The 13,887-nt window shown below is 37.7% G+C and overlaps 1 protein-coding gene across 3 annotated transcripts; it reads left to right on the top strand.

Annotated features, from left to right (window-relative positions):
* The first annotated feature begins 4,170 nt into the window (after positions 1-4,170).
* ppp1r32 (protein phosphatase 1, regulatory subunit 32) lies at positions 4,171-9,133 on the top strand. Of its 3 annotated transcripts, none has more exons than XM_042753402.1 (12): positions 4,171-4,242; positions 4,653-4,806; positions 5,813-5,930; positions 6,043-6,187; positions 6,298-6,361; positions 6,447-6,526; positions 6,692-6,757; positions 6,889-6,975; positions 7,069-7,149; positions 8,514-8,608; positions 8,880-8,978; positions 9,069-9,133. In XM_042753402.1, exons 2-12 carry the CDS (start codon positions 4,695-4,697, stop codon positions 9,106-9,108), a joined length of 987 nt encoding a protein of 328 aa, XP_042609336.1. In that variant the 5' UTR covers positions 4,171-4,242; positions 4,653-4,694; the 3' UTR covers positions 9,109-9,133. The 3 variants fall into 3 exon arrangements, with proteins under 3 accessions (XP_042609336.1, XP_018981329.2, XP_042609337.1); XM_019125784.2 differs by having other exon boundaries at positions 4,185-4,273; XM_042753403.1 differs by lacking the exon at positions 4,171-4,242 and adding an exon at positions 4,348-4,417.
* Positions 9,134-13,887: the final 4,754 nt, after the last annotated feature.

The following is a 13,887-nucleotide window of genomic DNA, read 5'->3' as shown; positions in this document are numbered from 1 at the left end:
CCAATTTCCAAAAACAACCCATTCAACACGAAATACGTTTCTTCTCATTGTTTTCACTATGTTCGGGCCACAAGAGAAACATTAAAGAAATAAATTAAAACAGTTAGATATACCACATATTAGGAGATTCGTCTCTCGTCGTCTCTGAGAGAATACGCGCACCGCCAGTTTTTACTTACATTATCATTACTTTCACCAAACCGAAAGAATTCATAACGTTTTATTATAATAGAGTTCTCATTATAATGTTTTTATATATATATATATATATATATATATATATATATAGGCCTATGCCAATCTCAGTCATAGTTATTAATGTTGTAAGCTGCTGTTTGAGCTGCGTGTGCTGAGCTAAAGATGATCACCAGCAAACTGAAGCACTCTATGAACCCTGAATGCTTAACCAAACGCATTCTATATGAGAAAAATCTGATTTATATGCATAAAATAAACACAATATTACAATGTACAATTGCAAAAAAAACTTTAAATACACAATAAAACCAAACTGTGCTAGTCGTGTGGGTCCGTTGTGGATGCGCTCTTCCTTTAACAACGCACCAAAACACAGGCGAACAAAGATTCTATTACATTATTTTACAGTAGCTAATAATCTCATTATAATATGACAGACTTGCCCTGCACATGTTGCAGTTCACTGTCTTTTCCTTTTTGAAGTGTTTCCAATGATTTTTCAAGCAATAAAAAACATCATGGTGAACTACGCATCTGATGTGTCTCTGTAGGAAATAATGCATTATTTATCGGCTCTAAGATATCGGCCAAATTCTCTTATTGGTTCGATAACAGAAAAATTAACATTTATCGGCCGATATCGATATGGTAGCCTATATATAGTGCATCCCTAGTACTGCCTATAGGCAGCTTCCTTCTTCCTATACCAGCACTGAAGTGTTTGATTTAGAATGCTCTTCTTAGGCAGCCACTCTGTCACAAAAGTGGTCCGCATAAGATATTTGATGTAATTAATTGCAGTAGTTGTTGCTAAGATAATGGCGTAAAGATTAAAAATACTTGGATAATCCTTCTGAACTCAAATTTTGGATAAAAGTACGCTGAACTGTTTTTTATAACAGTTCCTTTCTGTATTGAATTGCAATGTAATGCAATTGCAGTTCATCCTGAGATTGTCTTCTCTGTGAAGGATACATGCAATGCTTTGGCTAAAATTAGACTCTTTTCGCACCCTTGACACCTTTAAATGCTGACTCTTTAGGCAGCTCAGTAGGTTTTGGAATGGAGCGAGTGAATTGAGCCTGAGGAGGGAAAATAATCTTGCGGCACCCGAGGCGCTGTTTTTATATCCCAACTAATTTTTTTCTTAAAATGTCAAAGATAGATTGCTGCCGTGGTCATTTTGTGTCAGATGTCAATCACCCGTGCCAGTCTTTACTAAAGAGATCTGCTACGCCAAGTTAAAGGTAAAAGGCTTCTGGGTCAGTAATTAGAACACAATGTTCCTGTCCAGGACTGAGTGTGACATTCTGTCTGCAGTCAACACTTTATCAGTTTTAACTGACTGACGGCCAAATTAGCATGAGGCTTCAAATTCAAACCACTGGCTTTGTCAGTAAATACAGCTGGGCAGTTGACAAATAACATGTCCAGGAGCATTTTTAGTTCAAATGTCATGTTAATGTATAAAGGGAAAGCATTATTTTAGATTTTTTTTTGCCATTTTTATCACCTTTTAGCTTTTTGCACCTAAATGGTCCTACAATGTATTCATAAATAATGTAAATGAATTCTTAAAAGTACATTCATATAGTCCCTAAATTGATATTAGATCATATTAATATTGTAAAGTATTCATGCATAATAATTCGGCAAGAATTAGAAAAAGTTTGAATTCAACATGAAATCAAAATGTACCCCTTTTGCTGTACTAATACTGGCCTTGTTGTGCACTTTGTAATTTTTAATAAAATATTTTCATTTTCGGTTGATGTCAATCAGGCCACACGGCCCATTAATTAATGGCCAAACAGTTATTTGGGAACAATTTTAGCAAACTAAAATGCCAATGTTGAATATCATGTTTTACTTTTATATCATGTCATATTACTGACCTAAAATGAGTTGGGAACGCCTTAGGCTTTCATGTCAAGTTTTTATGATTATGTAATTTTTTCATAGCGTCATGAAAATTTAAGCACCCAACTCTCACCTTGCAGGGGAAGCCACATTTAACCCAGACAAACAGTCAGAAATGTTTTTCAAAGCTGTTTTGAGGTGGTTAAGCTGGTCCTCATCCTAAGGGTGCACAAGTTTGTCCATCACCCCAGAAATTTCTGGGAGTTAAAAGGTGTAGATTAGATCCATAGGGCACCTCCGGCTGCTGAACACTTACCTAGGCACTGTAAAAAAAACCTCTATAACTTACCTGAACCTACCCCACCTTACCTGCACTGATAAAAGCCAGCGCCAGCCTCCAATGTAGTGCACCGTTCCATATCCTGTTGCATGCCACAAAGATTAATCCATCTGAAGAGATGACTGCAGAAAAGGGAGAGAGCTTTTTGGTCACGGACACATCACCGCGCCGCTTGAGCAAACCCAACGGTGCCATTATTCGCAAGGGCAGTCATGCCTACATGCGTCGCTCAATAAACGCCCTCGCCCGGCTCCCATGAAAGCGACAGGCCACCCTGCAGGAGCAATATTTCACATTCGCTCTCTGGTAGATAGGAGCGACGATGCCCTGTCAGTGAAGGTGAGACAGAATTAATGTGGGAGACAGGTAGACAGCGGGGACGTGCTGATAGCTGCTGTAATGATGGATTTGACTTTATCTTTCCAGAGCGAAGAGTAATGTTAATGGGTGACGTGTTATTGCTGTACTCACGGCGGAGGCCATGGTGATTATGCAAATGACTTCAGCTGTGACATGGACAAGGCCGCACAGACTGTATAGAGTTGTTAAGTACGTCTGGGATCTGATAATTATATATAAGCGCACTCTCAACACTGTAAATATTTCATATATGTGCATCATGGGACATTGAACAAGATGATGATGATGTGAAACAAAGGGCGCGAAGTGACAAGGCTCCTGACACCCGTCCAGTGCTTACTTTGAATAGCACAACAGCGCCACCCCGTGGACACATGCATCCACAATCTCCAAGAGCTGTGTGACTGAACTAAGTCTCGACATCTGTTAAAGTGACGTCAAACTGACGCTGGATAATATCTGATGACGTTCAAAATCTCAAGCGGAATGAAAATGATTCAAGCAGTTATGAGTTCTGTCGAGTGCAGAAAATTAGTCTTGTTCGTAATCCATTTCAAATCATAATGAAGATAATCATCATTCTTATTAATATTTTTAATATTATTTTGTGAACTAGGCTCCTATCCGTAACTTCTTTTTCATATGCAATTTAAAATACATTTGTGCAGACCTTTTTCTTTTTTAATTTAACCTATTAAATGTCTATCAATCAATGTGTAATAACTTGGTATATTAACATGGTAGTGATCACTGAGCAAGTCTCCCTTACGAAAATTAACCATGGTTTTACTACAGATATTTAGTCATTTAGCAGAATAAATTTACAAATAATAATTTTACAGATAAAACCAGATACCATGGTTACTATAGATAAACCATGGTAACCACAAATTTTTCTACACTAACTATAGCCCAACCATGTTTATTATTATATTAAAATCGGTTATATAAATATATATACAAACCATTGTTTTTTTGCGTATTGACTAACGTTACCATTTGTATAACCAAAGTTTTACTATAAATACCATGGTTTAACTATGGTTAGTGTAGCAAAACCATGGTTACTTTGTGGTTACCATATTTTAATGTTTTTTTTTTATTATTATTATTATTATTATTTGTAGTAAAACATTGGTTAATTTTCGTAAGGGTTGGTAGCCTATATTAGCATAGTCTGTATGTCATCAGTCGTAGTCTGAGGTAATTTTCGTACGTACATCGATTCGTAGACCACTAAAAAAATCTCCCTTTCTACTTTGTAACGTCTCATACCTTTAATCTCCACCAGATAAAGTTTGTATGTGAAAATTATTTAAACTTCTTGTTGTTGAACAGTAGTGTGATGTACTGTAAAGCCGTTACCTCACCTTCCCGCGTCGTGTCACACGCGTGTCACGTGACTAGCTCGCTCTGCAATTGTCCTGGTAACGGTTACCAGGTAACGAGCGCGCGGATAAAAGAGCAACTCACGGCGCGCACAGGTATGTGGTTTACTACGCGGAGGGGCGGCAGGTAACGGATGCACTGTTTATGGCTAAAAACTTATTATGTGTTATTATTTAAATCATACAAAAATAACAATAATATCAGTATAAATATTTTGTTGTCTCACGTGTCAAAGACCCATCAAGTGCACTTTTAAATGACGCTATTAAGGTAAACAAGTAAATAAATGGCGATGAAATCTTTAGTCTGACATTATGAATGTTTTATCTGCAGTAACGTGGCTTAGTGTTAATGTGACCCCAGTCAGACACTGTATTGGAAAATGTTTGTTTATATCAGACTGTAATTCTTCCATTGTGTATGGTACTTGAAATAAAACATCACATCAGCCATACATTTGTCATTTTGTGTGTGTGTGTGTGTGTGTGTGTGTGTGTGTGTGCAGTTGTTACGGTTCTGTATTTTGTTAGGTTAGTCACAGTCACAAATGCTTGGACCCTTGGGTGCAGTCAAACCTTTGGTTGGAATGGGCAGACCAGGGGGGCGTCCGACTAACATGGGCCTAGACCAATACTGCACCTCCTACAGACAATCTTACAGTAAGTAACCTTAGAGTCATCAAACTATACTTTGTTTTTTTTTTTTTTTTTTATTTATGATTATGGACATTGGCATGAGCAGACTGACACTGAAACCAGACAATATCAGGTCATAATTTTCCCATTTAAAACAATAGCATTTTTCTATGCCACAGTTTGAAACATAAACAGCCATCCGTCTTTTCTACCACACATTATAATGTTTTGATTGCTTATTTTACTGGAAACATTCAAACCTCTAGACCAATGCATGAATATGTTTTCCTTTATTATTTTCCATACTTTTGTCTGGTTTCAGACTTGTAAGTGGTTATTGTGGAATGCAGTAAAGAATCTTCACTCAACCTCTTTTAGAGGAATTATTTCAATGAATATAGCATATTTATGTAATATGGATTACTTTTATGATGACTATATGGTACTTTATTATTTTAAAAAAGTGAAGTGACATACAGCCAAGTATGGTGACCCATAATCAGAATTTGTGCTCTGCATTTAACCCATCCAAAGTGCACACACACAGCAGTGAACACACACACACACTGTGAACACACACCCGGAGCAGTGGGCAGCCATTTATGCTGCGGCGCCCGGGGAGCAGTTGGGGGTTCGGTGCCTTGCTCAAGGGCACCTCAGTCGTGGTATTGCCAGCCCGAGACTCAAACCCACAACCTTAGGGTTAGGAGTCAAACTGTCTAACCACTAGGCCACGACTTCCCCCAAAAAAGTTTTATTATGTATAATTTATTTGTACTCCACAACCTGTGGTCACTATAAACTACTGTATGGAAAAGAGCACTGTAAGATTCTTCAAAACGTCTACTTTTGTATTCTACAGAAAACAATAACAGCATACAGCATATATCATATCAGTCAGCAAAAATAATTATTTGCCAAAATGTCTGTATTGGTGCATCCTTATTTCAACTTTAGATATCCTGTAGAGATTTGTGTTGTGGAATATAGGATGTTGAATCTGTCATGAGTTGCGTCCTCTTTTATCCAGGTAAAGAGTTATTCCAGTCATGTCTAGGTCATCATTTTGGGACGGGTTACTCTGCCAACCACCGTCCTGTTCTGTACTACAGCTCCAGCCTGGACCGCTATGATAATCCACAGTTTGGGTAAGACCCAGATTGTGTGTGTGTGTTCGAAATCACACACATTGTACACTCCTAAGCCTCTTTGCACCTCACTTAATCATTGTAGACACATATACTTTTCCTTTTCTCGTAGTCTCTCACTGTTGGACAGTTTTGAGTCTCAAACAAAGCGTCATTACCAGCGTCTGATTCTGCCCGACGGGACTGAGCCTTTGGCCTGCTCGGGGTCCAGACACAGAGAGAGCGGATATTTGCAGCTCCAAGCTCAGCCAAGACCTGTGAGAGCCAAAGACACACACATAGAAACGCAGCAGGTTTCAAGGCACTGTGCCATGTCACTTCACCCTGGCCTCATTGTGCTTTTACTTTCTCTCTCTCTGTCTCTTAGAAACCAGCGTCCTGTCAGACTGAATATAAAGGAACTTACATTCCTCACCGCCTCAGAGTTTTGGGTAAGTGGTGTGGTTTAAAAATAATGGTTCTTTGTGGATTGATGTTGCATTCTAGGTGTTTCAGATCGGTGCGTTTGTGTTTTAGTTGGACCCATAGAAGATAGTGGATACACTAAGGAAGCCAATCTACAGCCAAATACCTTCCTCCCTCAAAATATTAACATGGTGTGTGTGTAAACTCCTTATTTTAATCCGCTGGCAAAGTCATTGTCAAGATGTTTTTTTAACTGCACTGATTCATGCTGTATTCATGATGAGAATCACATAATGAAATCCTTTTTCCGATGTTATGCTGACTCTCTGCTCTGATTGGGTAATGATGGTTGTCAGGATGACGCTCGCAGGACACAGGAAAGTGTGATGAGGACTGACTTCCTTCCCGGATGTTTCCTAAAGGTGGTCTCTCTGTTTCTCTCATTCTCTGCTATTACCCTGTCCATCAAGATCTCGACAGTTTTTAAGATGTGCGTCAACTGGATGAGGTCTGTAGCCTATTTAATGTGTGTGTATGTGTGTGTGTGTATTAGGGCAGTGAAGCATTACCAAAACTTGCGTCCCGTGCACTTCGAGAAACTGGATTTACAAGAGAAACCCAGAGGCCTCTGACCAGTTCAGTGAGTATCTCTCTCACTAGATAAACTCTGCAGTTAAGACTACAACAAGTTCTCCGATCAAGGATCAGGGTTTATTGGATGTTCTGCCCACAGGCCTTTGTGCAGGGTGGCGTTAGTAAAGACAGCGGACAGAAGACTAGAACTGCTGCAGCTAGATGGTCCATTGGGCCAATGGTAAATAAAACCAATATATTTTGACCTCTAGATTTGTGTAATGGAGAAATCTGCATTTTTTTTTTGTTTGGCTATGACTGTTCAAATAGATTTTAAATATACACATATAGAAGATTAGATTAGACCATTAAAAGAAATAGTTTGCCCAAAAACCTCAATTCCATCATCATTTATTCACCATTGTTCAAATCCATATGACTTTGTCAATCTGTTTCTTCCCCATGGCATTTTCGAATCTTATCAATTCAGTTATCTTATATATTTATATATAAAGAAATAGATATGTATATGTGTGTGAGTGTGTGTGTGTGTGTGTTTATATATACAGTATATATAAGCATTTAAAATTATTTTACTTATGTTCACATGTGTTATTGACAACATATCAAGTTTATCTTCAAATATGACATGTAAATGCATTTTCTTGGACTGAAATATATAGAGGTCAATATATATATATATATATATATATTTTAAATATATATTTATACATTTAAAATTTATTTTCAAAAATATAAAAAAAAGTCCCAATATATTGGTAGAAAATACATTTATATAAATATATTTTGAAACGTATTTTAGCAAATACATTTTTTGTATATTTGTATATAATTTAAAATATATTTAAAATAATATAATGCTGTATGGGATATATAATTCACCCAAAAATTTAAATTCTATCACCCTCAAGCTGTTCCAAACCTTTATGAGTTTCTTTTTTCAGCTAAAAAAAATAAATACAAATACTTTGAACAATGTTAGTAACCAAACAGTTGCTGGTCCCCATTGACTTCCATGGTATGGGAGAAAATACTATGGAAATCAGTGGCAACTGTTTGGTTACTAACATTCTTCAAAATATCTTCTTTTGTGTTTAACAGAAGAAAGAAATTCATACAGGTTTGGAACAACGTGAGGGTGAGTAAATTATGGCAAAATTTACATTTTTAGTTGAATTATCCCTTAAACATTAGTACCTACATGGTACATATTAGTACCTTCTGAAACAGTACTGTCCCAGTGACAGCTTTTGTACCTTTTATTCTAATAGTGTAGGTTTGTAATGACAAGAGTGTGAACTAAATCTGTAAATGACACTGTCAATTAATTTCTCCTACAAGTATAAAAATGAGCAAAATGTCCTCTTCTTCCTAGAAAAGCCATTTGGAAGACAGTCTGTTCTGTGCCAGTTCCGATTTAATGTCACAAAAGCACTCAGAGTTGATGTGGCTCACCTCAACTTCACTTTGAACAGTCATCCACTCAAAAGATGATTGGAAATCTGATATATTTTGGTGTGCCGTTGCTTCTTTAAGAGGGATTTCTGGAATAGTGTAGTGTACTGGCTGTTCTGTATTCTCCAGGGCTCATCAGGATTCGTCCTGAACGCCCCCAACATCACAAGCCTCTCACATACACCAGCCGACCCGCAACACTTCCTCACACACTACCAAAGCAAGTGAGTCATGTCTGTCTATCTCTGTGTCTGTTCCTGGTGTTTGACTGGCAAAACTGATTGCTCATTTATTTGAACTGACTGTCTGTGCCTTGTAGACATGGGCATCTACTGCATTACATGGTTTTAAACCTGAAGGTTCAGTTTGTTCTGATTGGTTGCTGGGTGGATCAATGTGTTCTGATTGGTTACTGGGAGGATGAGTGTATCCTGATTGGTTAAAATGAGTTATTTTAAAAAACCAGCATGGTTTTCATCCTTATAATTGTTGCAGGTTTTGTGATAAATCATCGGTGCAGCAGAGATCAGAATGGGTGAGAGGAGGCATACAGAGACACAGAGAAAGCGGATACAGTGGACGAGACACAGATAGGTACACACATAAACACTTTGTGTGCTTGTATTAATGTACACCTGAACGCTTGTTAATAACAACCTCTGTTTGTCTCTCTCTTTCACACAGGTTTAATCTTAGTGGATTTAATGTCCTAGCTTCACAATAAACCTGAAATATTCATTTAAACATAATACTGTCAAATTTTGCCTGATCATTTCTACTTGACATTTTCAGACAAATTATATTGCTTTAATTTAGAGGTGTTGTCTATGCATCATACTTAGGGTTAGTGATTTTAACAGACCCTTAACACTATTAAACTTTAATGCATTAAGCTGAGAATAATTAACATCAATAATTTTGAGCAAGTTGTGTAAAAACTAATGAGCAACATAATTATTGATGTAAGACTGAATGCAAGACCAAGAAGTGTTGCTTAACCGTGGTCAGCAGATTGTGTAGAACAAATATTCACGCTCGTACACAGATTGCAATGCATACACCAATACACACAGATATGCACAAATTATGTACACAAGTTCCTAGCCATGCCGAGAAAGGAGTGGTACCAAATGAAAGCTCAGCTGGCTGGCATATGGTCACAGTTATGGTGCCCGCTTAGGTTGGTGTGTGTGTGTGTATGTGTGTGTAAGCTTCTCTTTCTCCTCTCAGGGCCAACGTTCACCCTCCCACACAGACAGATCGTTCATTATCCTTAATAATCCTTGCAAGAAAGGGAGAATAGATTGATTGAATAAAGGAACACTGGTCTTTTTAGTCCATTCTTAACACTGAAAAAGTGACTCAAGTGCTTGTCTATAAGTGGTTTGATGGCTGCAGAGGTGTTGCTGTTTTGCAGTAAATTGAGCAGTTTGAGCATTAGCAATCAAGTATTAATATTATTGTTCATACAGTATTTGTAAAAAAACACTAAATATTTGATGTTTGGTTCACCATTTGCATTATATGGACATAAAAGACCCTTAAATTTGCATGGTAGAAAATAAAACAAATCTCATATTTTTGTGAAAGAGCCAATTAGTAACCATTTAGAACTCCTTAGCAATGCACCAGCAACCACATAGCAACACCCTGGCAACATTTTAGCACACACATACACTGTGTCTGAAATCAAATACTGTAGCTAATACATTTAGTTGTAAACTTGCCTCTCAACCGTTAAATAGAATTTTCTATGTGGTAGGAATGTTTGTAGTATGAATGAAGTTTGTTCGTCAATTTCATCGCTTCACTGCCATTCACAAATCCTCTATTATGGCCTTGTTCGATAGTAAAGTGTCCATTAGATGTACACGTCAGAATCTCAGTGGAGAATTTCACTTACTATTTTATGAATACTGTGAATTCAGACGTACTACTTGGCGCACAAACTGTTTTTTGCCTTCTATATAGCATGGAAGTAGTCATATTTCGACACAGCCATATTCTTAAAGGGATACTCCACCCCAAAATTTAAATTTTGTCATTGATCACTTACCCCCATGTCGTTCCAAACCTGTAAAACCTTTGTTGGTCTTCGGAACACAATTTGAGATATTTTGGATGAAAACCGGGAGGCTTGTGACTGTCCCATTAACTGCCAAGTAAATTACACTGTCAAGGTCCAGAAAAGTATGAAAGACATTACAGAATAGTCCATCTGCCATCAGTGGTTCAATCTGAATTTTATGACTGAATGTGAGGAATGATGTTCCTCAAAATGGCGCTATGGTGATGCGGAGAGACACAGAGGAGACAAATTGTTGAATAAAGTCGTTATTTTTGTTTTCATCACTTACAAAAAGTATTCTCGTCGCTTTATAATGTTACGGTTGAATCACTGATGGCAGATGGACTATTCTTACGATGTCTTTCATACTTTTCTGGACCTTGACAGTGCAGTTTACTTGGCAGTCTATGGGACAGTCACAAGCCTCCTGCTTTTCAACGAAAATATCTTAAATTGTGTTCCGAAGACGAACAAAGCTTTTACGGGTTTGGAATGGCATGGGGGTAAGTGATTAATGACAAAATTTTCATTTTGGGGTGGAGTAACCCTGTAAGTTATTGCGGTTTTCTAGCCTTGTAATTACACTTTTAATGTCTTACAGTGTAAAACCAACCAACTGGAATACAACATTCAAACATGCCCTACTTATGAGCAAAATCATATGCATTGGACCATCATGGCCCCTCCTCTCATGCTGATACACTGTCACAATGGCTCGGATTACATTTCTAACACCAGATGACTTCTGCTGAGATCTGGCAGTGACAGAGATATTACTGTGAGTGCCTGTAACAAGGCTATGAAGTTTCAAGCGCCGCAGAGGCGATCCAGTGTTCATTCACGGCTTGCTATGCAGCTGACCTTGGGAGAATGGCGTTAACATAAACTAGCAGTAAGCCGCTAAATGATTAAGCACAGAGACTATGTTCTCCCCTTCAGGCCTGGACTGTGTCAGAGCACTCAGCCACTCCGCAGATACTCGATACTTGCTGCCTGAGGATCCAGGGCTAACGGCTATGCCAAAATCTCTGAGAGGGACTTATTCCTTTAGAGATGGCATATAATGAACAGTCAAATTGAGATAAAAGAGATTTTTAGACATGTTTTGTGCTGTTTTTTACTTGGCAGGCAAATTTGAAGTGTTATTCATATTATGTCATGTCATAACACAAACGTTGAAGTGCGAGTTCTGCACCAAAGTTTAAAGGGATAGTTCACCCAAAAATTTTAATTCTGTGGTTAATTACTAACCTTCGTCCATCTTCAGAACACAAATTAAGGTATTTTTGATGAAATCCAAGAGCTCTTTGACCCTGCATAGACAGAAATGCAACTAAAATGTTCCCATGCACAGAAACTTAAAAAATAGTCTATGGGACATCATTGGTTGAACCACAATTTTAAGAAGCTACGAGAATATTTTTTGTGTGCAAAGAAAACAAATATAACGATACAAAAATTATTTTCCTCCAAATCACGTGTTAGCGAGAGTACCTCTGCTCGTAAACAATGCATGTGCCTGGTGCTTTAATTTTTGGGTGAACTGTCCACCTTAATACATGTTTCTAGGTGTAAGATTGAATCTCTTCTCGACGCAATTGTAATTGTGATGTTTGTTTTAGTAAACACCAAAAATAGTACATTTTTATGAAAGGTGGAGTCTGTTTACCTCAAAATAGCAACATTTCAGCAACCATCAACCACTTTTTTGATGTCTTCCATAGCTGAGAGAAATCGCAGATCTACCTGCCAGAGTCAACACAACACATCCCATCAAAAGCTAATGTGCATGGCTCAGGTGTCTTTGAAACAGCCAAGTTTCACTATGCAAAGCATTCCTTTATTCTCATCTGCCAACCGCAAGTTATTTTGCCTTTCTCAGAGTATGCACTTCATCTGAGATGCCTCAGTAACATACTGTAAGTATTTGGCTGTTTGCAGATGTGCATGACAAATCTATTTGCGAATTGAAAAATGGCTTTTTTAAAGACACCTGATCTGTGCACATTTGCGTATGCGTGATGGGTCATGTTGATTCTGGCATGGAGATCTGGGACGCTTTTCTCGACTTTCTGTCAAAGGTTGTGCCAAAACACTTGTTTCAGATTCTTTGCAGCAGTAATGACAGACTCATAGCATTACATAAATATTTTAACAGATGGGCTTTGACTCTTTCGGGGAGAGATGAGAAGTGACAGGAGATGGAGAGAGAGTTTAAACAGCACAATGATGGATGAAGGAAGAAAAGGGAAAGGAGGAGGAAGGGGCAATGAAAACACTTCTTGAGTAGAATGAGAGAGTTGGCAGATGTGACTGGAATAGAAAAATAGGTAAATATAAGACTGATATCGGAGGGAAAGAATGAACAATTGAGGAACATGCAAATTAGAGGGCAGTGGATTCTCCAGATGTCCTCTATAATTGAAAACAATTATTTCTTTCTTCAACTTATGCATTTGGGAAAAAAGAGTTTTAAGAAATAATATGACTTTCTTCTGTAGAACACAGAAGGTGAATCTTCAAGGTAATCCTTAATTATCAGAAGAGTGGTCCATATTATTGTTATATTGCAATTCTGAAGCTGTACAACAGCTTTTTGTGACAAACTTAGCAAAATCATTAATCACTGAAAATCTTTTCCTAGTTTTCCCATCATAATCAATAAAGTCGTTTACACTTCTTGTACTTCTCTTATTCGCTTTGCATTGTGTGACATGGCTCACCTGCAGTGTTAATTGGGTGTTAAACACTATTTTCATTTTTATACTATCACCCAACCCACAAACCTGCTGGATCCATTACAGTCTTTATTCTTGGACCTCATTATTTACACATTAAGCGCTGCTCTCTCTCAGTCTTTCTCCCAAAACCTCACTGACTAAGTACCCAGGCCTTTTATGGATTGCACCCATTCACTCCCTGATGTTTCTCTTCTGTCTGCATGCCTCCACTCGACTTTCGCACATCGAGCCCTTTAAGACGAGAGAGAACGTTTACTTCTATTAGTGCTAACTTGGCTAGCTCTTCCCATCTGTCTCAGATCACGTCAACGTTGTTCCACAGCCGTACAGCTAGGATTCTTAGTGGAAACTCACTTAATTCAGAACTTAATTAACACTCATGTTTCTAGATTCTAGTCTAGATTTTTTCTGGTCAGGGCTGGAATTTGGAAATATATTTTGAATACTGTCAAAATTCTTGACACTTTTTCTGGTGACATTGTGAATATCACTAGTATTTATTCATTTTGATTCATTTTTGTAAATCAGTTTTAGTAAATCAATTAAAAATCATGCATTCAAAAAAAAAATTTAACTTCTGGCTTGTTATAAGCTGAAAAATATGGACATGTAATTTTTCTAGCTATATTACCTAGTCGTAGTCAGCACTGGTATTAGATCTTCTCTGAGTCCGACAAGACATGAATCATTGAAA

The sequence above is a fragment of the Cyprinus carpio genome, chromosome B25 (assembly GCF_018340385.1).
Source record: "Cyprinus carpio isolate SPL01 chromosome B25, ASM1834038v1, whole genome shotgun sequence".
NCBI classification, from domain to species: Eukaryota; Metazoa; Chordata; class Actinopteri; order Cypriniformes; family Cyprinidae; genus Cyprinus; species Cyprinus carpio.
The sequence above is the reverse complement of the archived record's forward strand: the minus strand, read 5'-3'. Positions and strand labels throughout refer to the sequence as shown.